The 25861-nt window shown below is 46.8% G+C and overlaps 1 protein-coding gene across 4 annotated transcripts in view; it reads right to left on the minus strand.

The window, feature by feature from the left end:
- Positions 1 to 11987: 11987 nt before the first annotated feature.
- Positions 11988 to 25861, minus strand: part of INTS7 (integrator complex subunit 7) — a 68973-nt gene continuing 55099 nt past the window's right edge. For 2 of the 4 annotated variants that reach the window (XM_040985637.1, XM_040985634.1), the window contains 5 exons: positions 25280 to 25348; positions 18694 to 18826; positions 17537 to 17635; positions 15992 to 16177; positions 11988 to 13378 (listed from right to left, as the gene is read on the minus strand). In XM_040985637.1, coding sequence (XP_040841571.1) covers positions 13091 to 13378; positions 15992 to 16177; positions 17537 to 17635; positions 18694 to 18826; positions 25280 to 25348 — 775 coding nt within the window. In that variant the 3' untranslated portion in view covers positions 11988 to 13090. The remainder of the gene's footprint in view (positions 13379 to 15991; positions 16178 to 17536; positions 17636 to 18693; positions 18827 to 25279; positions 25349 to 25861) is intronic. The other 2 variants (XM_040985635.1, XM_040985636.1) reach the window with 2 other exon arrangements.

Raw genomic sequence — 25861 nt, forward strand, 5'->3', positions numbered from 1 at the left:
TTGCATTATGTGTTTGCACTTTACAGCCACTGCTGATTTCAAGGGGAGGGCTGGAGGTTTTACCACTTGCTGTGCAAACCCAGCAGGCTTGGGTCCCAAGTGTGCCCCTCTCCAACCACATGAGGCTTCCAAGGCCTTTCCATTTGGAAATTCAGGAGCCAGAAGATACCCAAGTCTGCAGTACTAGAGTCTCTTGCAATGGATGGCACAGTATTCACATGTAACCCAGGCACACTCCCCTGTATAGATTCTTACAACATCCAATACTAAGTGAATAACGGATGTATGGTTAGGCATAATGACAACAAGCACGTCTGTACGCGTTGGCTTATTTTTTTTTTTTTTCAATATTCTCAGCCCACAGTTGGTTGAGTTGCAGATAAGAAGATTGCTCCTCCATGTCAGCCCAGGGAATGATGGGAGTCTGTGACTCTGTTACTCACAGAGCTTAATAGAAATGGGTCCACCCTCCCTGACAAGGCAGCTCAGCAGTCACCTGGGGCCATCACTGACAGGAAGAGGGGAGCATGGAGTGCAGCTTTAGGGGATCACTGGTCCCCTGCACGCACTCAGCTCATTGTGTTTTCCTGATTTCAAGCCACATTCATGAGGAAGGCGAGCACATGCCTCAGGGTTGCCTTGCCACTGCGCCTGCTCAGCTTACTCTTCTCTGGACATTGCTGTCCTACCCCTGGGCCCTCCCAACACACAGACACTGCTGCTCCACACAGATACACACAGGCTCCAAAGTCCTTCTCCCAGGTAGGGGCTCCAGATAGGGACTGTCTGGGAAGGCAGCCTGCTAATGGGAGCGCCCTCATGAGAAATTGCACCACAAGCTGCTGCCATGTGCTAGAATGGCCTCAGGAATAGCCCTCAATCCGGCCACTGCATCACAGAAACACCTGGAGTCACACACACACACACACACACACACACACACGCACACTGACAGACCTGGAAAAAGCTTGCCAGCCCTCTGGAATAAATGTAAATATACAGTTCAGAAATGGGTTCATCCTACCCTGTTTCCTTCTGCCTTCCTTGGCATCATCACAGCCTACATCCCTGTCTTATGTCAGACACTTCCAGACGTCCATGGGCGAGCCCACGGAGGCAAGAATGTGCCTTTTTCTCCTTGAGTTTCCACCCACTGCTGACCTCAACTGGCACTCAGTTTGATTGGCAGGACCGAGAAGAGTCATGCATTTGCAGGCATTTGAATGGCAGGCCTGATGCACAGTATTAAACTACACTCACACTAAGCTTCCTCTGAATCCTGATGTTAGGTCATCACACCCATTTTTCCCTAATCCTCAATCTTTCCCACCCTGATCAACTATGTAAACATCATCAAAAATTTAAAATTAAAAGAAAAAGAAAACATTGTGAAGGCACCACTTAGCCCGGGAACCAGGACAATGCCCTAGTGGCCATACTCAACTGCTCCAGTCCCACTCCTGCCCTCTTCAGAAGGTTCCACTGCCCTGAACGCTGTCCTTGCTACTCCCTTTGGTTTTATTCCATATGCTCATATCCTTTAGCAATATGACTTAGCTTGGCACATTTTTTACTAAGTAAAAATATGCTTATATATTCCTCTATGATTTGCTTTTCAAACATGTTTGTGGTGCTGGCATCGTGGTGTGATTGGTTAAGCTGCTGTCTGTGGCCTTGCCTCTGATCCGGCTTTCCGTTTGTTATTGCTCCTGGGAAGGCACCAAGATGATGGCGCAAGTACTTGAGTTCCTGCACAACCCTGTCAGAGACCTGGATGAAGTTCCTGGCTCCTGGTTTTGGCCTGACCCCAGCTTTGGCTCCTGCGGCCAATTGGGGAGTGAATCTGGGGATGAAAGATCTCGCTCTCTGTATCATGTTGCCTTTTGGCTAAAACAAATGCCTAACACATGAACACATCTTAAAAACCATTTGCAGTTGAAGTTGAGTACACGTAAAGGAAAAGGGAGGGCATCCTTGGTGCAGAGCTGGATGAATTTTCTCAGAGAGATACATCTCTTAGTGGAGCTGTGGAGCATCCTCAGTCCTGCAGCTGCTCCCCCCGCCCCCCTCCAGGGGGGACCCGTCTCCTGACTTCCTGCACCACAGCATTTACATACCCAAAGTCAGCGAGACTCACTTTACAGACTTGGCTCCATATTCCCGCGTGTCACTGAATGCTGTGGGTTCCTACTCTGTGCACTGTCCTGTCGGTGGAACAGATCACAGTTTACCTGCTGTTGGGCTGCCAGGTTCCTTCCAGATACCAAGGTATTTTTTCTGGAGAAACTAGAAATAGAATTGCAGGGTTGCAGAATGGAGGTATGATTAAGGTCACACAGGAACCCAGCACGCCCCACTGACATCCAGGAACTCTGCCAATCTGATATATAAAACTCAAGTCATTGTTTGCATGTCCATTTCTCTTATTACAGCTTCGTTGCATTTCTTTTTAAAAAACAGATTTGCACAGAGAGAGATAAAGGAGGGAGAGGGAATTTTTAAAAAGAATTATTTATTTTTATTGAAAAGTCAGATTTACAGAGTGAAGAGACAGAAAGAAAGATCTTCCATCTGCTGGTTCACTCCCCAAGCTACCACAACAGCCAGATCTGAGCTGATCTCGAGCCAGGAGCCAGGAACCTCTTCCGGGTCTCCCATGTGAGTGAAGGGTCCCAAGGCTTTGAGCTATCCTTGACTGCTTTCCCATGCCACAAGCAGGGAGCTGGATTGGAAGTTGAGCTGCTAGGATTAGAACTGGTGCCCATATGGGATCCTGGTGCGTGCAAGGCGAGGACTTTAGCCGCTAGGCCACAGCGCCGAGCCCACCATTGTATTTCTGTTTAACCATTCATTTCTGTTCTTGTCTTTTGTGAGCTGTCAGTATCCTCATCCTATTTTGCTGTGGCTGTTATTCTTTTTCTTAGTGACTTTTAAACACATTAAAGATATTACTGGTGGGGCTGGTGCGTGGCACAGTGCATTATGCTGCCGATCGTGACACCAGCATCCATAATGAGCACCTGTTTGAATACCAGCTTGCCCACTCCTGATCTTACTCCCCGCTAATGTGCCTGGAAAAGCAGCAGCAGATAGTCTAAGTGGTTGGGCCCTGACAGCCATGTGGAAGACCAGATGGAATTCTAGGCTCCTGGCTTCAGCCTGGCCCAGCCCTAGCCATTGTGGTCAGCTGGGGGAATGAACCAGCAGAGGGAAGCAGACAGAAGGTCTCTCAATTTCTTCCTCACTCTGCCTTTCAAATAAAATATGTTTTTAAAAAGGATACTATTCTTTTTGTGCTATAAGCACGCTGTTACCATATGTTCTTTGATGGCTTAGTTTACAGAGCTCTTTGCCATCCAGCAGCTTCTCACGGCTGTGCAGTCAGAGCCACCCCCACCCTGGACAGCTTCTGCCCTGTCTGCTGTCAGAGCCACGCTGAGCCACACCTCTCCACTGCAGGACGCCACATTCATTCAGGTGACTTTGGTTTCTTTCCCAGAGGCAGCAATGGTTGAGTCAAGATGCCGCCCAGATCATATTTCTGTCCTTGCAGGTTTTTAGAAGCAAAAGTGATGCTCCCGTTTTCCTTAACGAGAGACCGGTTTTCATCATACAGGACAACCCAGAGGGTAGGGACAGGGTTCCTTGCCACAGGGACACCTGAGGTACTAAACAGCTGCAAGAACAGCCAAAGGAGCTCTCCAGCAACTGCCTGGCGGAGGCAGCCCTCCCATGGGGCTCCCTGACAGGCTCAGGCTTTTACAATCCTGCAGCTCAGTTCCAAGGAGCTTTTGTGGTTTTCATCAATGTGCTTCTGGGAATAAGTGCCCTTGTTATTTCCTTGTCCGCATTAATTGCCCTGCCCTAATAGCGCCATGACATGATGCCCTCTGCTCTGTAGCTCCATCATGGTGCTTTCAGGAATTTCTAGGAGCTTTCTAATTAGGACTCATGAGCTCCCAGCAGGTGGAAAAACCAAGGCTCAGAAATAGCGATGACATAGGAGCCATGCTCAGTCCTTGCTCCTCCCTGCAGGGCCCTGGCTCTACATTGTTTACCTAGCAGTGACAGCAGAGTTACAAGGCCCTTGGCAGGAGATCTTAGACCTTTTACAGAACAGCTCAGTGTAGTCACCACTTAGGGATACCTGCTATCAGGCTAAGGACCAAGCAGTAGCGACACCCAGGAACGCCCAGGAACTAGTTGCACAATAGCTCTTCTGTTGACAATGCATTCTTGGCGGCTCCTGGGCTCAGGCACTGCATGAAGCCTAGTTCATTGAATGCTGAAATATGTACCTAGCAATTAAACATCACTGACTGCCAATGTGCCAGGCACTATGCTGGACACCAGAAATGCAAAAATGAACTCCCAGCTCCCGTGGGATGATGGCAGTGTAGAAGAGGTGACAGATGCGTCAGCAGGAAGCTGAGTCCTGTAATAGTCACAGGGAAGGCCGGGGGCACCCAGCCTCATGGGGAATGCTTCCAGGAGAGGAGGGAGGACTCCTGATCCGGGTGGACACGGAGCGATGAGCTGGACTTTTTTGGAAATAGGGGGAGAATGTATTGCGAGCTGAGAGGCACGAGCACACATCAGAGCGGATGTGTGGGGTGGATGGGGTCTGCAAACAGAAAGTCAAGGCCCTAATGGCTGTAGTTAGCACGCTGTTCTCTTTCCCATCTATTTTGGAGGGCCCATCTAGCCCCTTTCTAGTCTCAATATCTTGCTTTGGATGTTAAAACGACAGATGTTGTCTCCCTCCATTGTCCTCTGGGAAAGATGGGGTATCAGAGAGCAGCCAGAAGAAACCCCTGGGAAGAGTATTCCAGGCCATGATGAGGGAACCACCTCAGGCAGGTGCACAGCTGGACTTCCTCTATGCCATCAGCAGAAAAGCTGGCTCTCCAGGCTGCCTGTCAGAAGCCATGAATCAAGCAGATACAGACTAGAGGTGCAAAACACCCCAGCCAGTAAGCAACCTGGGAAGAAGCAGCATAGGAACCAGATTTGTGCCTGAGGAATCTGATTGGCAGCTGGCCACAGAGCCAATGAGAGCCGGGGAGCCTCCAACTTCCTTGCCTTGTCTTCCTCCTTCTGTTGCATCCTCCGCCCTGCCCAGGGTCTTCCGGGCAGTGCTTCACACACCTCCAAAAATGAGGGTAAGAACGCATTACCCTCCACCCACAGTGCAACTCTGCCATCTCAGCAGGCCCTGGGCCACAGTCGCTTTGGCATCTGAGACAACCTGGGAGGTGGCCTGAGGGCCATGGGCACATGTGCAGGCCATGCTGCCACTTGGAGCTTGGCACTCTCAGACAGGTTGCTTCTCTCTCCTGTGTATCCCGTGTAAGTATGGCCAGCAGGCAGCTCCATGGCAGCAGTGCTCTAAGCAGAGGTGAGGGCCAGGGAACAGCCATCGGCTGCCATTCACAGAGCGAAGTGACCAGGCCCATGGACATACCCAGGAGGAGAGCTGGGCTGCAGCAGGGGACCCACACTGCATGGTGGTCAGAGAGAGGGGAGGCGCTCAGAAAGCAGCTGCAAGCACAGAGGGCTGTGCTGTGAACCCAGTGGGAAGAGGCCTTTGCTTCGGGATTGGGGCAGTGACTTGGGGGCCATGCTAAGGAGAGTTGACTCAGAGGGGACCAGAGAAAATGGGAAAACACAATGGACTGGGAAACAGACACTGGGGAACAGAAAGGGGGGCCCCAGGAAGGCTAACCCCCACTCTCCTCAAACTGGGCAACTGCTCTCCCTGCCTGGACACAGTCGGCACAGAAACACGCATGGACACACATTTGGGAGGCCAGAGGACACAGTTTCTGTCCCACCACTCTCTCCTCGGCCCTCGAGCCTGCTCTCGACTTGCCTCCTGTTCCCTCCATCCCATCCCAGGCCATGGCTAGCCGCGGCGCTCAGACGACAGTCACATGCAGGTTATTTATAGCTGCAGTCCCACTGTTGGAGGACAGGTGCTGGGCGGGTGCCGGGCCATTCCCCCTCCCCCACCTCCCAGCACAGCCCTGGTGGAGAGAGAGCCCACGGCCGCATCTCCCTGAGAGCCTTGCTAATTTAATGGGGCCCAGAAGCCAAGGTCCATGGCAGCCTTCAGTCAGGTCTTGGCCTGTGCTCTCTTGTGGGTGGCAGGCCTTCCAGAAGGTCTAAGGCCTTCCAGAAGGACTCAGACAAGCCATACTCTTCCTTCTTTTAACATGTCAGAATTTCCAGTTTGCCAGACTCTTCGTGCCTTCTGACCTGCACTTCCTCGTGGCCTTGGAGGTCTCTTGGCTCTATGTTCTGGGTTTGAGGGGAGAGTAAGGGACAGGGGGTGGCCAATTCTCCAAAACCTTATCAGTAGGAAAAGTTCTGCCCACCACAGTATGATGGGTCCATTCTATCACGGGGCTTTTGCCCAATAGATGGGAAAGTACAAACTCATTTTAGATACACACCCATTTATTTTGCAATTAATCGTCTAAGTTTCAGAAAGCATAGCAGAGGGACCTGGACTGGCTCACCATGTAGGCAACACCAGGTCTCTGACTCAGGGCTCAAGGCTAGTGCTGTAGGAAGCCCTGAGAGAAAAAGATGACGCCCCCTTGAGTCAGAACTCCGTCCACTCTGAGTCCCCAAGTGACCTGGCACATCCCTGTGCTTTCAGGCAGAGTTGAATTGGAACGCCAGGCTTCCCAAGCTGCTCCCAGCAGCTCCAGGCCATGCTGCCTACTCCAGCACTGAGAAAGCCTCCGTCCCCCAACCCTTTCAGGTGTGGTCAGCACCTGCCAGGTCCCAGGCAGGTGCATGTTGCCTCACACAGTCTTCACAGCCCTTCCATTAGGCACTATTCATTGCACTTCAGACTGAGGAGGCTTGGAGAACAGAAAGAGTCAGATCCGAGTCCGGGGAAACACTGGAGGGAACTGTTTGTTTCCGTGAACTTGCCCTCATTAAAGCCACCCCTGTGGTTCTGGCAGCTGGCTGTGCACTGCACTGGATATGCTGCCAGACACAGAAGCAGCAGGTTTTGTTGCAGGAGCCTGGGTGAGGGTGTTTCTGCAGGTCTTGAAGGGAATTTTTCTTATTGGAACGGCAGTTACAGATAGGGAAGGAATCGGAGCGGTCTGTCATGCCCTGGTTTACTCTTCAGATGGCTGCAATGATGGCCTGGGCCAGAGCATGCCAAAGGCAGCAGCCAGGAACGCCATCCAAGTCTCCCACGTGGTTATTAGGGGTTCAGACACACGGGCTCACTTTGCTACTACTTTCCCAGGTACCTTAGCAGGGAGCTGGCTCAGAAGCAGAGCAGCCAGGACTGGAACCAGTGCAAATGGGATGCTCATGTCTGGGTTTTTCAATGGGAAATCGTTGGGGTCAGGGGAGAGGACATTGCTTGCAGGCATTCCCTCTGACCAACATTTCTATCTCCCCTCAAACAGAAAGAATCAAAGCAAACTGCAGTGAGTGGTTGAGTTTGGATATGAAGAAAAACTTAAGTGAGTTTGACAGGCAAACACCCAAGGGGCTCGGGAGAAGAGTCATACAGACCTGGAGAGCCCCATCTAAACCCATTCTCCTCTTCCACTGGAGAAAATGATTACCCCTCGGTGGCAGCAGAGGCTCCCCCAGTGCAGTGAAGGTCAGAGAGGTTCCTCGGTGCCCTGCCTTCCCTGGTCTTGGCCAAGGACAGCGTGCATGGCAGGGAGCCCATGGAACTTCTCCATCACCGTGTTCCCCGGGCTGCGTATCCTGGATGAGTTCGATAAATATTTGATGAATGAATTAAAGACTACCTACTTGCAGACTTGTTTGTGGCCCAGTCGCCAGTTTTTTTGGCACACTGCTAGGAAACATATCCAAGTTCACTGATTTGTGCAGGGCAGATGTTTGCTGACGGGGCCTTGTGATGTCAGCTGAGGTACCTTCTGTGGTCAGCACGGAGAAAGCATTTTCCAGCAGCGAATCCTGGGCAGCTGCAGGGCATGGCAGGGAGGGGAGGTAGAACGCTGGGCCAAGTTGAGGGCCCTCAAGGAGACATTCCAGGTACGCTCACTGCCCGGCATACAGCTCCAGCAAGAGCTAAAAGGCTTTTGAGCATCCCAGGGGACACAGTAAGCACCATGAAGCATGGACCTGATGATGCTTAAGAGATTCAGTAATTACAGTTACTTCTTCCTAATGTCCTGCTACCTTGGAATGTGACCTTGAGGGGTTCATGGCCAGCAGCAGCACTTCTTGTGTTGTAAAACTTAATTAACCTCTTCAAGGCCAAATACTGGAATACTTTAGGGAGTTAGCTGCTTACTAAATGCTCTTTTGCCCCTCTCTGGCTTGCAAGCAGGAAGCACCCAGCTCTCTCTGCTTATGTCAAGATGAGGCCAAGGAGGAAAGAAAATGCCAAATGCTGTCCTGTGTTCTAGGGACCCGGGCTACGTGTATACAAAGGGTTACTAGCACGAAGGTCAGCCAGCACTGTTTGTGCCTTGCCAGCGGCCCTCTCCACATTCTCTAAAGAGAGGCACCTCTCTGTCCCGTGAGAGCCCGAGCTGCTTGCAGTCTCTGCTTGTCTGTTTCTTCCTGCTCAGGCCTGGCCACGTTGGGCACACGGCAGGACAGTTCTTACTCCTCTCTGCATTTCTGCAGCAGCTCTGTCCTGGTTTCCTGATCACAGGATGTCTGCCTCTGCTGGGGCGGAGACACAGTATGCTCATCTCGCTCACCCACCGAGGGCCACCAGGGAGAGGTGTCACCAGTGGCATCATCAGCTCCACTGCTCCCAACAGCGGGCGCGGAACTGAGGGCAGCACAGCTTGTGTTCGTCCACCTTCCAGGGTCTTGGAAACACAGCTAGGCACTGCTGTTGCCTTCTCTCTCACTCGCGGTTCACCATCACAAATGTTATCAAACCCCATTAATGAAACCTCAAACAACCGACCAACCCAGAGAAAGTGGAGGTAGGGAATGACTTCGTCCCTACCTATCACCAGCTTTTAAAACATCACAACTTCTGTGGCTGTTTGGCAGATACTTGTCTCTGACTACCCTGATTTATTAGTATTAACCTATCACTCTAACTTTACTGAAAAAAAAAATTACTTGGAATCAACAGTAAAAGTATTCCCAGATTTAGTTTTCCACCAAGGCATCTTTATACAAAAGCCAGACCTGTGGATATAACCTGTGATGAAGGCATTCCCCACCTTAACTCACCAAGTTTCCATCTTCTAGTAGGCTGACATAATAACCAAAGAGGACAATTACTTCTTGCACAACCTGACAGTGTAGGACCCAACTGCTCTAGGAGAGATTAGCAAGTAAGTAGGATGATAAATGAGAATACACTGAAAATTGGTGTATAAACTGCTATAGATTTCTTAAAAGTAAGTTTACAACACTCAACATCTTCAGAATGTAGCAAACAATGTCTTCCAGTCTTCTATCCAGAGAAAAACAAGACCTGGTGTGTTCAAGGTCTTGTGTTCTTGGGAGGAGAAGTGGAAAGGAAGGCACAATCTGAGGGAATCGTGCTGGGTGAAAAGGGAAGTCAGTTCTAATACATCTCATCACACTTTGAATGTTTGTGACTAGTAAGGGGACAGGGCAGTCTGGTTGGGCAAGAGTGTTGCTATTACCAGAAGCAAAGCAAATACAGATGGTCAACGTTCTCTCGTCATCCTTGCACTCTCGTGTGTGAAACCTTTAGTGGATCCAACAAATCCGGTGTAGAACCTTTCATCCAGAAATTGATGTTGTGTTATCTGGCTTTTAAGGTAATGAGTCCTCAATTCTTCATGCCTCATTCCCTACATTAAGTCTACATGTAGTAGCCACATGAGGCTAAATTCATCTGAATTAAAGATCCAGTTCCTCAGACAAGTCACATGTTAAGTATTAAAGATCCAGTTCCTCAGACGAGTCAGATGTTAAGTATTTAGAAGCTGATGTGGCCAAGGACTATCGGAGAGTACAGATGTGGAACATTCCCATCAGGAATCTGTAAACCAGTGCTTACATACCACGTGGTGGGTCACCTTATTCTGCTATGCTCAGACGTTGGCGCAGAAAGATCCAGTGACCCACTTAGAGAACCCAAAGAAATGAGTCTTATAAATGGAATTTAAGCTGCTTTGTCTGGGACCCTAATCCGAGGCTCCTGTTGACTGCTTGCTTCCTTGACTCTTCTCTAATCACCCCTCCCCCATGCCTATCTTAAAAAAGAAAAAAAAGAAAGAAAAATTTGAAGGGCAGCCTCACAGGAGAGGGAGAAGCAAAGACATTCCACCTGATGATTCACTCTCTGGACGGCCTCAAAGGCCCAGGGCTGACCAGGCGCAAGCCAGGAGTCATGAGTTTCTTTTGGGTCAGACATGTGGGCACAGGGGACCAGGGGACCCAGATCAGCAATGGAACAACTGAGACACAAACTGACGCACAGATGGAATGTCAGGACTGCAGGCAGTCGCTTTACCTGTTACCCCACAAGGGCGGTCCTTGAACCTTGTATTAGTATGAAAAAGTGACTTACGACTTGCAGTTGCCAATTACCTGCCATGCTGGTTGGTTTACACTCGTAAAGTCATGCCAGGTCTCTTAGCTTAAGTTGGACTACAACAATTTTAATTTCTAAATAGTCAACATACATTGCTATTATCACTGTAGACGATCAGCAGAAAATATTTCACAAAACTGTCTTTTAAATATCTTAATTAAATGACTTATAGTATCAAACAGCAATCCGTTTGTTTAGATCAACATTTAAACTCTTATTTCTCAGTGTACCCAAACTGAACATGAGGGCTGTTGGCTTGAATGTGTGTTTAGTTAGAAGGAGCAAGTAATTTTATTTTGCAGAAACAAAATGGTAAGATTAAGAAGTGACCTAAAACTAAGAAATGCTACCAGAGAGAATAGTGGGAGCAGCAAGCACTGATGTGTTTACTATGTGCCAAGCATGTCCTAAATACTTCAAGCAAATTCATTCTCTATTAACTCATTCAACCCTACACCCACTCAAGTACTATCAGCTTTCTGTTTTAGGAATGAGGCGGGTGAGGCACAGAGATTAAGGAGGTTGTCCGAGGTCACAGAACCAGACAGTGTTAAGACGTGAACCTGGCAAGTGTGGCCACAAATGGTACTGCAAGTTCAAGTGAGTCCTCGCTTCTGAGATTCGATTAGCCAGTACCCTTTATGATCTGTTTCTACCTTTAGAAAATATCCTCCCTCCTTAACTAGTTGATTTTCTTCTCTGAATCTTTCATTGAAATTCATTACCACAGTGTTGAAATTTATAACCAGTTTCGCTCACAGTAAGTAACTGCCTGACCCTTGAGGACAAAAATCCAGTATATATTACACCAAATAAAATGTCAGAGCTCCAATCATGGACATAATGGACACACTGAAATCAGTCCCTTTTTGCTTCAAAGTTGTTTTCAAACTCTGAACTCTGTGCACTTGTTTTTATTTTTAGTGACTTTTTTCCCCCCAGGGGCCCAGTCAAAAAAATATTACAACTATCAAAACCCCCCCCCTTTTTTTTTTAATGTGGAATGGCCTCAAAGGGAACTGGCAGCTTATAAAATGAGTGTCTTTTATTGGAGAACTCTACCTCGAGCTAGTACCAGAAACCCAAAATCCACACTGCCCTAGGTCACCCAGCGGAAGTTGGGCCTGCAGCTTTTTCCACAAGTGAGGTTGTGCCAAGTGTCCTCCATGCTGCTCAGGCCATCATCATGTCCCCAGAGGGTGCCCTGGGTACCACTGGCCGCATCTAAGAAACGTCCTTCACAGTGGCTGCTGTGGACTCACTCTGACTGTTGGTGCTGGGATGTGCTGTGCCTGGGGGGCTGGAGGTCACCTGCACTGCCCAGGGCCTTTCACTCCCAAGGGCCTCAGGACAAGAAAGGAGAACCTGCACTTTTTTCTTTAACCTTCATCCCTCTTTGGATCGATGTTGACTTTGAAAAGAACAGGCAAGACACAAGCAGAGGGACGGGAAGATTTATTGAGAAAGGAGCGTTCCAGGGAACGCGCCAGCCTCTCGAGCAGTGCATCCTGCTCAGTGGCCTCGGCTGCCGACAGGCATCATCCCGTGATCCCGGTGTTCACAAACCATGGTCCCAGATCAAAAAAGAGCCAAGTTCTATCTCATATCCCATATTCAAATGAGAAAGTGTATTGTGATCATTTAGAATAGTTCTCAAGCAGTATTGAAGCAGAAAAAAAGGGGCTTTCTGGCTTACCAGAAAACTCTGTTCCCTGAGCATCCTAATCAACCGAGGTTGTATTACAAGCAGACTGCTCCTCCCAGACAACCACGTCTAGCACTACCTTAACTCCACAGGTAGACCCCAAACCCATCAAACCAGAGGTCCGCTCCATCTGATTCACAACATTAAGCTAAAGTGATTTGTTTTCACTTTTAGAAATAATACAGTAATCCTGTATTGTACACAGTCACAACCACACAAGAAAACCCAACAAATTATTAATTTTCTGTTTTTCAATGTTAATTGTTAGCTGCTTTTGGGACCAATTACATACTAAAACAATAAATTAGGATTGCTGTAGCACAGGAAGAGATAGCTAAGAGACTGAAATAACATACTGGATGTTTCAGCCCTGCCAGGTTTTGTATGTTGGAGGCGGGATGTCGGTGGAGACGAGACAAGAGCTCAGTGCCCACCTCAGGATTCAGGTGTGTGCCAGGCAATAAATGACGTATTTCAAAAGAGAAGCAGGTGATTTTCTAACACAGGGACTTAAATATCTCACTATTCTTGAAAGAGTTAAAAAAAAAAGGTGTGGCAATGAAAAAAAAAAAACTGTAACCAAATAACAAAAACATTAGATAGGAGATATAAGACTTGGTTTAACAAGGAAACAGGGGGGAGGGGAAATCCTTCTGGCCAAAAATTCAATTATTTCTTAATTAAATTTTTAAGAAAAAGTATTTCCAGAATAATACATTATAGAAAGACACATAAATGGACTCTACACTACAACTTTCATACTAATCCACATGAAAAAGTAAACTACTTCTGCCAAGCTGACCAAGGCCTTGGGGAATCCTGTACTCGCACTGCAGTTAGAACCGTGTGTAGGCGTTTCGCTGCTGCTGCTGTGGCGGCGGCTGCTGGGCTTGCTGTTGCTGTAGGCGAATCTGCTGGGAATAAGGGTCTTCCAGGGACTTGACAAATATGGTAGTTCTGGGACCAGTCTTCCATACGATCCCATTGGCATCTTTCACGGAAGACTCCACTGTAATATTGTGTGTTCCAAGGATAGCAAAATTCAACAGAAATTGGGTACTGAAGTAATCATTATGGGGCTCGACTCTCTGCTCCATCTCATTAGTCATATTGTCCAGGGGAATCTGGAATGAAAGGATTGTTACATCACAGCACAGCCACAGCATCTTCAGTGCTTCCTGGCAGCCAGACCCTGCTACAAATAGGGGTTGTCAGGCTCTGCAGACGAGCCACAGGGAGATGCTATCATCACCCCTCTTCGTGGCGAGGAGATGGCGGCAGAGAGGTTAAGCAATTTCTTCAGGGCCACATGGTTAATGAATGGCAGAATGAATGGCAAAGTTGGAATCTGAACTCATTCGTGCTAACTCCACAGCCCACACTCTTTAACGATTAAGTGACTTAGCCTCCTCGGCAGCTTTGGGGACACTGAGCTCCCAGGGCCTGCGTAATCCCTTCCCAGGCTGGCCTAATTCCCCTGCTTACTCTACCCTTTGGCCACGCCCCCAGCACCTTTAGTCTGTGAAGAGATTCTAAAGAAGCAGGACGGAACTACTTGACTCAGAGCTTAAAATCGAAGATTCTGAGAAACAATACAACATGAAGTAATTTTCAGTTAGGTTTTCTCCAGCCTCCCTTTAGGTGATTTTAAGGGCTATTATGATTCCTGACTTGCCCGATAAATTAACTTTGCAACTGTGTGTTGCTAATGTAATAATCAGTGTCCTACTAACACTGATAGTATGGCATATTATCAAACATGCACTTTGGGGCTCATTCATTTATTTGGCCACTCACAGCTCTGCCTTTCAAAGAATAGAACAGGATTTGCTGGAGTCAGATTGACTTTGAAAATGCACATGAAGGCAGTCGGAATGCATACGTGGCCTGTTCTGTTTATGTGTGTTCCTGTGGGGTCATCAGTTAGACAGATGTGCCCTGCAGGCCGGTGTCTCCACGAGCAGTTATCATATGATCAGTTTGTCAGGGCCACGTAGGTGTAACAATGATGAATGGAAATCAACCAATTCTAGATCTCAGTGTTATTTATAACCCAAATACTCTCCCACATCCACATTCAACTTTTGTTGGGTTTTTATTTCCTTACAGAATGTGTCCACTAAAGAAAAAACATACTTAAAAGGGCTGGAAACAGTCCCAGGTGAGTAAGCATTTCAGCAAGTGGTTACAATGCCCCTGGCCCTTATCAGAGGGCCATGGCTGGATTCCTGGCTCTGGCACCCAAGGCCAGAGGCACCCTGGGAGGCAGCAGGTAATGGCTCAAGTAGTTGAGACCCTGGCACCCACATAGGACTGGTCAGGGCTGGCTGTATCATGTTCATGCATATGGAAAAGGAACCAGTGGGTGGAGGGGTCCCATATCTTGAATTAAAAACAAACAAACAAAGAGGAGATGGGCACTGACCACCTGACCATCTGAATGCACAGGTGCACTTTAATTACAAGCTCAGGGCAGTGACCACTGCCAGGTGCTCCTGTACTGACTGTCCACTTCCCGAGTTTAATCAGTGCCTCTCAGGGCACAGCCAAGAAGCAAATCAGCTTCTGGGTTTAAAGCTTTCTTCTTAACTGTAACAATTACTGCATATATGGAAGAAAGAGAATCCTGATTACTCTTGGTTCAAACCCAAAGTGAGGCGACAGCTACACAAAGGAAAAATGAACACATAAATTACCCTTACAACCCTCCATGAGAACAGATTATGCAGCCATGGGATTACCCAATCATAACAGCTGTAATCTACATAGAGTAAATGATTTTCCTAATCATTCACCAAATATTGACTGATGGCTAGTTACATAAGGCCTCAAGCTTCGTGTCATGGAAAAGAGATGAAGAGAGCAAGGCTGAACGTCATCTACCAAGTAAGCAGTGATACGTTCAGCCAGACCTTCCCTTTCCTTGTAAGCTTATAACCACCACCAAAAAGGCAATGCTCGCTTTCTATCTTTACCACTACCCGCTCCTGGCTCCGGGACCCAGGCCAAACAGCCCACAGTACACCTGGACACATCTGAGTAACTTTCTCATGTGACTGTGGGGCTTGTTCCCTTGCTCCACTTGTTGTGGGTCAATGAGTGAGGAACTGGAAAGGATGCGTCAAGGAAGCAACGGTTGATGTATTGAACACTGGGTACACAGATCCAGTCCCTCAGCTCTGGCTAAATAGTTAGCACTTAACATGCCTCATGACTTCTCAAAGCTGCAGGTTCCTAGCGTTACAGGTTACACCTTTAAGTAAACATTACCCTTATTTGATCCCTGTATGATGATAACGTATCTGCAGCAATCTCTTTCTATAACAAATGATAAATGGGGATGGGTGGGAACTTTGGGGATCTTTTCTTGGGTTAACAGCACTGGCTCCCTGCCATCCCTGTCATGAGGGACAGGCTTCCACGTACTGGCCAAGGTTGGACTAAACTCAGAGGTTCAAGGAAGGAAGCTCTTGCCACTAGGCACCCAGTTAGGCTTTCCCACAGTTCTAACAGTCACAAAACTTGAATTCTGGTATCTGCTGGCCCGTAAGCTTGGTGTCTCTATTAAGGGTTCGGTAAGGTTCAGAAGTGCTGCTGGTCAGCCTCTTTAAGCCCTGACATTCGTGTGCCCTGCTCCCCTCTGAGGTGCAGGCTGCTTAAGCAAGGGAGGCAGAGGCAAGCTCCTAGCCACAAGCTGATTAGCTTGGCATCCCAGCTTTGCGCCTCTTCTACATTACCTTGTAGTCTTGACCAGATTTGCTCTGCAATGTGGAGGAAACATTCAGACAGACAGACTGAATCTTGCGGAAGAGCCCTGGCTTAGATCCGTGCTGAACTACTCCTTCCACCTTCAGCGCCAGCTGCTGGTTGTTATGGACAGCGATGGGCTCCGCAGGGTTCCGAGGGGATGGCGACAGAGCAAGCTGGAATAGCAATGTTAAAAATAAATGCCAATGGCCCACAGCAAACTTTCTGCCAACAAGCAGCTCTGTGCTAACCACCAGTTACAGATGAACATATTGGCACTCCTGCACCTTCCCTCCTGTGACGGTCTGCCTGTGCTGGGACAGCACAGATGCACCTGTACAGCCAAGGCCTCTTATCCACACTACTCTCATCCCCAATGGCTGTGCTTGAGAACAGGATTAGAGACTAGAAATGAAGCCATTCTCTGGTGGGGGTAGAAGGAGCATTTCTCTGAAAACGAACCACTTCCAGTAGGTAAATGCACCATGCAAACCTTCATTCAGCTGTTCTACTTGGCTTTAGGTCATTTGAAATACATTAAATACAAATGCAGAAAACTTAAAATTCTAAGGTTGCTTACATTAAATCACCATGGTTCACTAAAAACAAAACAAAACAAAACAACAAAAAAAAACCAACCCATAATTTTCACTCATAAACCCAATGAAATTTTAAACTTCTTATTGAGTAGTTTTGCTTTAAAAATGTATTAAAGATCCCAAATACTTTTCAATTATAGAAAGCTCAAGTGAGTCTCTGTTAGTGCTGCTGAGCACTGCCGGCTCTGCCCTGGGGACGCCCGCCCTAGAGGTTTTCTATCTAGGGAATATATGCTCCTCCTTACTCAGTGCTCTATCAGTTGCAACCAAAAGCACTCCAGCATATTTAAAGATCACAGGAGATATTAACCAACAGAGAAAACCCAGGAACTCTCTCAGAAGACAAATTCTCTCTCTTTCCCAACAATATCATTCTTTGAATGAAAAAACAGGTTTTGAATTTAGCATTTATGTTCTGAATAAATATTTCAAAATGCTAACTCTTCCTTCAGCCAACCCTCAGAACTAATTACATTCAATTTGAGTATACATGCTGCTGAAGCGAGCACAAAACTAGCTGCATTCAAAGGGCAAAAATGTTTGTTTTGGAGTCTGGACTGGTGATGTTTTACCAGACCTGGTTTACGTCAAGTGGGGTCTGAATGAGCTGAGCAGACCTGGACAGAGCTCAGCATCTCCACGGGCAACTTTGATAAAAGCCATCGACTTCTTCCTGGACATAAGGGACAAGGAGCAGAGCTCCAGCTAGCCCACGGCCTGCTTCACTGCATCAGGCACTGGCAGTGAGAAGGGGACAAACCCCACCCCTTCACCACATCACTTGCTAAGGAGAGGAGAGGCTCACCCCTGCAGGTTGCGCATCCCTAAAGCCAGCAGGGAGGCACTGAGCACAGCTATGTCCCATTTAATCTTCACAAGAGACCCAGAATTTTTTTTTTTTAGCCTATATTAGCATTGACGTTCTTGAGATGTTACCTTGATGCTGGTGGATTGCAGTTTCTGGAAAAAATATCTCTGAAATGCAAGGGGAACTTTCAGCAAAGCAATGATGGCATTGCAGAGGCATGCTGTGTGCTGCGAGGGAAAAAAACAGGACCACAGGAAAATAGTTTCAAATGTTATCAACAAGTGTGGTTCTCTCAGTAATTTCAACACTACAGATGTTCATACAGACTATTTGAAAAGCAGATACCTACGAAGAAAAACCTGCAACATCCAGGAATTTACACCTAATAAACCATTCATCTCAAGGACTTACAGAGTCTTCTGAGTTCTACCACAGTCATTTTGAAGTAAATTCAAACAGAAAATGAATGACAGGAGAGTGGCATTCTTCAATTCCTGTCCCCAACCTGTATGTCAACATTCCTCAACTCCTGTCCCTAACCTGTGCGCCAGCTGCAGCACACACCGCTCCCAAACACACAGATTTCCCAACAGTAAAAACCCAGTGAGATAATGCCACGTTGGGGCTCTGGTCTCCTGGCCTGGGACCTTGACCTGCCTTTGTGGTGGGTGCTGGGTCTGCAAGTCTGGGGGCAGCGGGGTCCAGCAGGGCCCTGTTACTTGACTGGGGTCCCTGGACCACCTGTGAGAACTGGTCCTCCTCAGTGGAAAAGACAGAGTAGTGGACATTTGGCTAAGACCCACATAGAGGGTACTGCAGCCCATTGAGCCCTTCAGGGGGCATCTGTACCATCTCAGAGGAAGGAGTACAGAACAAACTGGACAACTACCTGAATCAAATGATGACAGCAAGTATCTGGGCAAAGGGACTCTGAAGTTGATTATGTCAGCCAATAGACAGTACGGGGGATCCCTCATCCTGGATCGGCAAGACTGACAACATTTCAGAACTATCGAAACCACCTGGGCAGAACACACTGGGACCCTGGCTTGATACTGGGTGGACATTCTCCAGCCCTGGGGACTGGAGCACTTGGGAGGCTGGGTATGGCGTCTCCCCTGATCCCACCCCACACCCCCAAAATAAGAAGGAGAAATAGAAAATTTGGAAACTGATCATACCCACTTTTCCTTAACCTTTGATCCATCCTACTCTGATCAACTGTACTGACATCATCTAAAATTAAAAATAAATAATAATTAAAAAAACCACTAATGCCACTTGCCATGTAAGAAACAGGGGTGTATTTCCGACTGAGGGACTCCACCTCTTCCAAGACGTGATTGTATACAGACATCATTCTTCTTTCATACTCACTGTCAGCAGCGGCCGTTCCAGTAGATCCATATTCCTGGAAACTGACGTGAAGATCGGTATTTATTAATCCACTAAAATAGTGACAATTTGGTTGTCTCAATGTCAGGTACTTTCCTAAACTCTCACTTCATTTTTTAAATAATGAAATTGCTTCCATTTACTGATGTGGAAACTGAGACTTGGAGAGGTGAAGCAAGCTGCCCACACTCAAGGTAACAAGCAGGGTGTCTGAACACGTTGCTGCCTTGAAGCACCATCTGCTGCCTTCCCAGGTCTATCACCGGGAGACTGGGTAACAAGTGATCAGCTGGGACTTCGATCAGCACTGTAAGCACAAGCTTAACCAGGAGCACAACACTGACCCCAAACTATTCTTCTAACCGCAGTTTGTATCCTAAGAAAACTTTAGTACCAACCCCAAGCTCAGGGAAATGATTTCCTACGTAATTTTCTTGCAAGTCTAAAATTTTCTTTTTTAAGATTTATTTTTATTACAAAGTCAGATATACAGAGAGGAGGAGAGATAGAGAGGAAGATTTTCCATCTGATGATTCACTGCCCAAATGAGCGCAACAGCCAGTGCTGTGCCAATCTGAAGCCGGGAGCCAGGAACCTCCTCCAGGTCTCCCACACGGGTGCAGAGTCCCAAGGCTTTGGGTCATCCTCCATTGCTCTCCCAGGCCACAAGCAGGGAGCTGGATGGGAAGTGGAGCTGCCGGGATTAGCACTGGCGCCCATATGGGATCCTGGCGCGTTCAAGGCGAGGACTTTAGCTGCTAGGCCATGCCGCCGGGCCCAAGTCTAAAAGTTTTATAGCTTGTTCTGACACAGAGTTAATTTTTGGGTAAGGTGTGAGCTATGGTCAGTGTGCCAAATGCAGTGGGACAAAGTACCTGTTGCTGAGCTGCATAAACTAGGTTAGCTGGGTGAGGACACTGGTCCAGATCTCTACATCCTAACCAACGTTCCAACAAGCTGTTCTGTCACTCGGGGGCAGCACTGAAATCTCCAAGCGTAACTGTGAACGTACTCATTTCTCCTTCAGTGGTGTCAGATTTTGTATAAATTTGGAAGATCTGTAGTAGGTATGTACTACTTACTTAGCATATGTCTCCTCGAAATTAGTCCTTTAATCCTATCTTTCTCTTTGGCAACGATCCTCTTCAAGTCCACGCTCCAGGATATTGTTATGGTCACTTCAGCCTTTGCAGTAGGGTTTACATAAAATATCCTTCCTTATTACTTACTTGTAGTGCTCATTCCCAGTTGGCCTAAGCTACTATGTAACTGATGTAAATGTAACATTCTCACTGCTGTCTTACCTTCCTTTCCTCCGCTGTGTTTCATGCACTTTATTTCTACACACTGTAAGCCTTAAACAGATGCTCTTATTTTTTCTTTATACAAATTATTAAAAAAAATCTTTTATACTTATTCACGCTTACTATTTCTAATAGTCTTAGTTTAGCTTTGTAGATCTGAGCTTGTATCTGAAATAATTTTTCTTCCTTAAACATTTTTTGCAGTACTAGTGACAAAATCTATTTTTAAAGATTCACTTATTTGAAAGTCAAAGTTACATAGAGATAGGAAAAGACATAGAGTTCTTCCATTGTTCACTCCCCAAATGGGTGCCTGTTGGCCGAAGCCAGGCGCCAGGGGCATCGTCCAGATCCCCAAAGTGGGTATGCAAACACTCGGGCTGGCTTTGACTGCCTTTTCAGATACAAAATCGGGGAGCTGGAAGGGAAGTGGAACAGCCTGGACGTGAACTGGCACCCACTGGGAATGCTGGCAACACAAGTGATAGCTTTATCTATTATACCACAACTCTGGCCCCAAGTGACAAATTTCTAAGATTTTACCCGAACGATGTCTTTTTCAGCCTTACTTATTGAAGGATTAGTTAATGAGTGTAAGCTAACGTTTTCCATTTTTGAGGACCTTAATGATGGTGTTCCAATTATCTCATAGCTTACATTGCTTCTGATGAGAAACCCAAAGATAATCTGCTATCCCCTGTAGTATGTGATCTGTTGTGTTTCTCTACTTTGGTTATGATGCGTGATTCCTTGTGGTTTGCAGTATGTTTATTCTACTTAAGGTTTGTTAAACTTGGCTCTGGGAGATTATCTTTTTTTTTTTTTTTTGAAATATTTATTTTTATTGTAAATTCAGATATACAAAGAGGAGGAGAGACAGAAAGAAAGATCTTCTGACCACTGATTCACTCCCCAAGGGGCTGCAACAGTCAGAGCTGTGCCAATCCGAAGCCAGAAGCCAGGAGTATCTTTGGGGTCCCCACACAGGTGCGGGGTTCTAAGGCTTTGGGCTGTCGCTGATTGCTTTCCCAGACCACAAGCAGGGAGCTGGATGGGATGTGGAGCAGCTGGGATACGAACTAGCATTCATATAAGATCCTGGCTCATGCAAGGTGAAGACATTAGCTGCTAGGCTACTGTGCCCAGCCCTGGGAGATTATGTCTTAACCAAATACAAAAACCTTTTAAGTCATTTAAATATTTTTGTGTTCTTCTTTCTTTTCTCTCTGTCTCTCCTTCTTGGCATCCAGTTACACAATTATTAGTACAAATGATATTGTCCTATACGTATATTGACTTCCTCTTTGCCAGTTTGTTTTTTCTTTTCTCTATTCTATTTGAGTAGTTGGTATTGTTATATTTTCAAGTTCACTGATCTCTTTCATTATACCAAGGCTTAATCTGTTAGGTGCAATCTAATTAATTTCAAATTCTATAGTAATGGAAATGATACTTTAAAAACAGTTGCCAGGGCCTGGCTGCATGGCCTAGTGGCTAAAGTTCTCGTCTTGAATGTGCCGGGATCCCATATGGGCGCTGGTTCTAATCCCAGCAGCTCCGCTTCCCATCCAGATCCCTGCTTGTGGCCTGGGAAAGCAGTCGAGGACGGCCCAAAGCCTTGGGACCCTGCACCCGCATGGGAGACCCGGAAGAGGTTCCTGGCTCCCGGCTTCAGATCGGTGTAGCACTGGCCATTGCTGTCACTTGAGGAGTGAACTATCGGACTGAAGATCTTCCTCTCTGTCTCTCCTCTCGTATATCTGACTATCTGTATTAAAAATAAATACATCTTTAAAAAAACAACAACAACCAGAAAAACAGTAGCCAAACCAAAACCCTGTCTCTTCAGCTTTTAAGTTCCACTTAGATCTTTTTACATCTTAAATGGCAGGTTTATCTTTAAACCTCTGAAGATAGTGAACATGTGTTGTTTTAAAATTGCAGGCAGCTGGGGGACAGGGAGAGTGGAAGGGGATCTCCCTGAGCCTATAGAATTGCATCATAAAAGTAAGAATTTAAAAAATATATATTTTTTTAAATTTCAGGCTGTTAAGTTTCATCATCTAAATATATATTGATGTTCTGTTGGTTATTATTCCATGTCCACTAATTCTTTAAACTGAATGCCCCAACTGCGTATCTGACATTGTTGATATTCTGAATTTTATTGTGTTAAGTTTTCGTTTGGTAGACAGCCAGCTTCTTATCTGTGCATATTCCCGATTCTTGAGGCTTCCTGAGCTCTGTCAGGACGGGTTTAAGGAGTCTCCACCTGAGTGCTTCAACTCGAGCAGGGTGCTCCTCCTGCATATACTGGGTGCTCAATAAGGTGCTCCGATTTGGCGTGGTGAAATTTTGGCATTTCTCTGAGGAGTGCTGTTAGCTGTTCAGTTTATAATTTCTTCATAACTATTCTTTAGTACTACCTTCTTTGTCCAGGCTTTAACACATAAGCAGCCAAAAAAACAGCCCTGGAAAGGCTCTCCCCTTCCTGTCTTCCACCCTGAAAATTCCAGTTTTCTCACATTCTCCGAATCCTGATTTCTCTCTCCCGAGTCAGACCTGCGACTCCGCTCTGGTTCCTCTTCTGAGAGTAGGATAAACTGCTGCGGGCGGAGGAAAGCTCAGACTGGCTTGGAGTTTACCTAAGGGATTACATTCCTCCACTACTACTTGCCAGTATCTGGAAACAATCTGATCACGTATTGTTTCCACATTTCTGATTACTAATGCACAGTGCAAAGTCCACTGTTTTGTGACAGGAGGACATCTTATTATTATTATTATTATTATTTTTTTAGTTAACAGAAACCAACATTAAGTGTGAAGGAATCACAACAGTGGCAATAAGAAACTAGACTAAAGAAAGGATCAACATTTCAAACTCAGGCCTGGCATGGTGGCTTAATGGCCAAACTCTTCACCTTGAATGCACCAGGATTCTCCCATATGGGTGCCAGTTCTAATCCCAGCGGCTCCACTTCCCATCCAGCTCCCTGCTTGTGACCTAGGAAAGCAATCAGGGATGGCCCAAAGCCATGGGACCCTGCGCCCATGTGGGAGACCAGGAAGAAGCTCCTGGCTCCTGGCTTCAGGTAGGTACCGCTCCAGCTGTTGCAGCTACTTGAGGAGTGAATCATCGGATGGAATATTTTCTTCTTTGTCTCTCCTCCTCTCTGTGTATCTCACTTTCCAATAAAATAAATAAAATCTTAATAAAAAGATTTCACACTATTTTTTTGATAATCACAAAATTTAGGTATGAGAGCCTAGCTGGTGGCTCCACTGGCTAATCCCTTACCATGCAAGCACTGGGATCCCATATGAGCGCTGGTATATATCCTGGCTGCTCCATTTCCCATCCATTTCTCTGCCTTTGGCCTGGGAATGCAGTGGAGGACAGCCCAAACCCTGGGGACCCTGCACACATGTGGGAGACCCAGAAGAAGAACCCGGCTTCAGATTGGCTCAGCTCTGGCTGTTGCAGCTACATGTGGACTGAACCAGCAGACAGAAGATCTTTCTGTTGCTCCTTCTCTCTGCAAATCTACCTTTTCAATAAAAATAAATAAATCTAAAGAGAACAACATAGGTATAAGATAGATAACAATATTTACAATTATCCTATCCTGTGTTTTCTAAGCATGCTGGCTCAGGTGCTATGCTGGCTGCTGTAGATGCACAGTTCATTACAACCAGGCACTTCAACGTAGGTTATAGGTTTTAACAGAAACTATAGTGGGCGGTGCAGTGTAGTAGCCTAGTGGCTAGAGTTCTTGCTTTGTGTTGCCAGTGCATGTCCCAACTACTCCACTTCCCATCCAGCTCCCTGCTTGTGGTCTGGGAAAGCAGTCAAGGATGGCCTGAAGCTTTGGGACCCTGCACCCACGTGGGAGACCCAGAAGAAGCTCCTGGGTGCTGGCTTTGGATTGGTTTAGCTCTGGCCATTGTGGCCATTTGGGAAGTAGACCAGTGGACAGAAAATCTCACTCTCTCTCTCTGTCTCTACTTCTCTGTAAATCTGACTTTCCAGTGAAAATAAATAAATCTAAAACAAAACAAAACAAAACAAAACAAAAACTATACTGGAATAGCCAATATAGCTATGACTCCAGGGAATACTTTTGGACATGCATCACCCTTTTGAGGTTTTCTTCTTTAAATAAGTAGGCACTTCTTTCTCTGGAAAGCACGGAAGTACATATGAAGCTTTTGAAGGTTATTTGTTGCTTCTAGTTCCACGGAGAACGAGAAACAAATCCCTCACACACAGGGGACAAGTTTTCTTTCCCAATTTGTTATCTCCACAAAGAACAGAGGCTGGGCGATGGGTTTGGGTGGGGCAGAAATGTGTCAGGAAGGGTGAGAGAGGAGGCGGGTGCACGTGTCAATTGACTGACAATCCCCACACAGCCATACCCTGAGAGGGTAGTTCCTTTTCTGCCAACAGTGCGGTCAAGGAGTGGGGCATTTATCACGATGCCCGTCCCCCTTGACTGCTTTCCTAGCAGAGCACACAGCCTGCATCACCCACAGCTCATGCTGGAAAGTCAGGGTGCAAGGTGCAGCTCCTAATTCCACTTTCCTGCTCATCACCCCTTCAGGGCACAGCAGGTGATGGGGCAAGTCCTTGGACCTTTGTCCCCCACATGGCAGACCCTGACTAAGCACCTGGCTCCAGGATACAGCATGTCCCAACCACAGCTGTTGAGGGCATTTGGGGAGAGAATCAGTAGAAAGAAGATGTTCTTCTTTTTGTTTCTAATAACTATATAATTTCTTGAATGATTTGTTTGTTTTACTTTGAAAGGCAGAATTGGAGAGAGGGCAAGAGAAAGAGAGATTCCATTCACCTGGCTGCCATGGCCCAAGCGTCTGAATCATCTTCCCAGTTACATTAACAGTGACCTTATTGGAAGTGGAGCAATCTAGACTCAAACGAGCTTTCATATAGAATGTTGGTATTGCAGATGGAAGCTTAACCCACTGTGCAACATCAGCCCCCATAATTTTAAAAACAGGCAAACTAAAGAAAGGCCTTCCGGGAAATGCATCAACAGGAAACTGGGATCAGAGGCCCGCTCGTTACTACCATATGGCATATGGCTTCCCAAGCAGCAACTTGCACCTGTCCACAAAGTGTTTTGTGATGTAAAACATGCTAAGAATTACCTTGCTGATTCTGGATCCAAAATCAGGGCTTCTATTGCATGAGATATCAGCAAACAGCTCTGTTGCTGTCTGGATTAGTATTAAGGGTAAAAATTCTACTATAGTTATTTTCTCATATACATGTTAAATGAGCAGTCCAGAAGAGGGTCCCATTCCGAGTATAAGCAATCATAACCCTGTGAGCTCTGAGGGTCGGGGCTTCTGTGCTTCCTTCTCCGGGACATATACATAAGTGATAGCAAGTCTCTCATCTGGCCCCAGGGAGGGGCCTTCAGAGGCTGCCTAAGGTGGGAACAGAGACCAGGATGCCATCACAGCGTCTCCCCTCTGACTGGTCTTAAGTATACTTCATAAGCACTGGATACATACAAGCAAATAAGAAAGGCTTCATTGCTAAAAGTTGGGAAAAAAAAGCCTTCACCTCCTCCCAGCCCCCCTTGTAAGCTGGAGCCCCATGGCCTGCCCCCTCTCAGAGTGTACGCAAACACGGGGGGTGGGCATGTGACAAGCCATCTGAGGGCAGGGGTTCTTAACCTTTGTTTCTTCTCGCAAAAATATATGGAGCAGTCAATAAAAAATATG

The sequence above is a fragment of the Ochotona curzoniae genome, unplaced genomic scaffold (genome assembly GCF_017591425.1).
Source record: "Ochotona curzoniae isolate NIBS_2020 unplaced genomic scaffold, NIBS_Ocur_1.0 contig_430, whole genome shotgun sequence".
NCBI classification, from domain to species: domain Eukaryota; kingdom Metazoa; phylum Chordata; class Mammalia; order Lagomorpha; family Ochotonidae; genus Ochotona; species Ochotona curzoniae.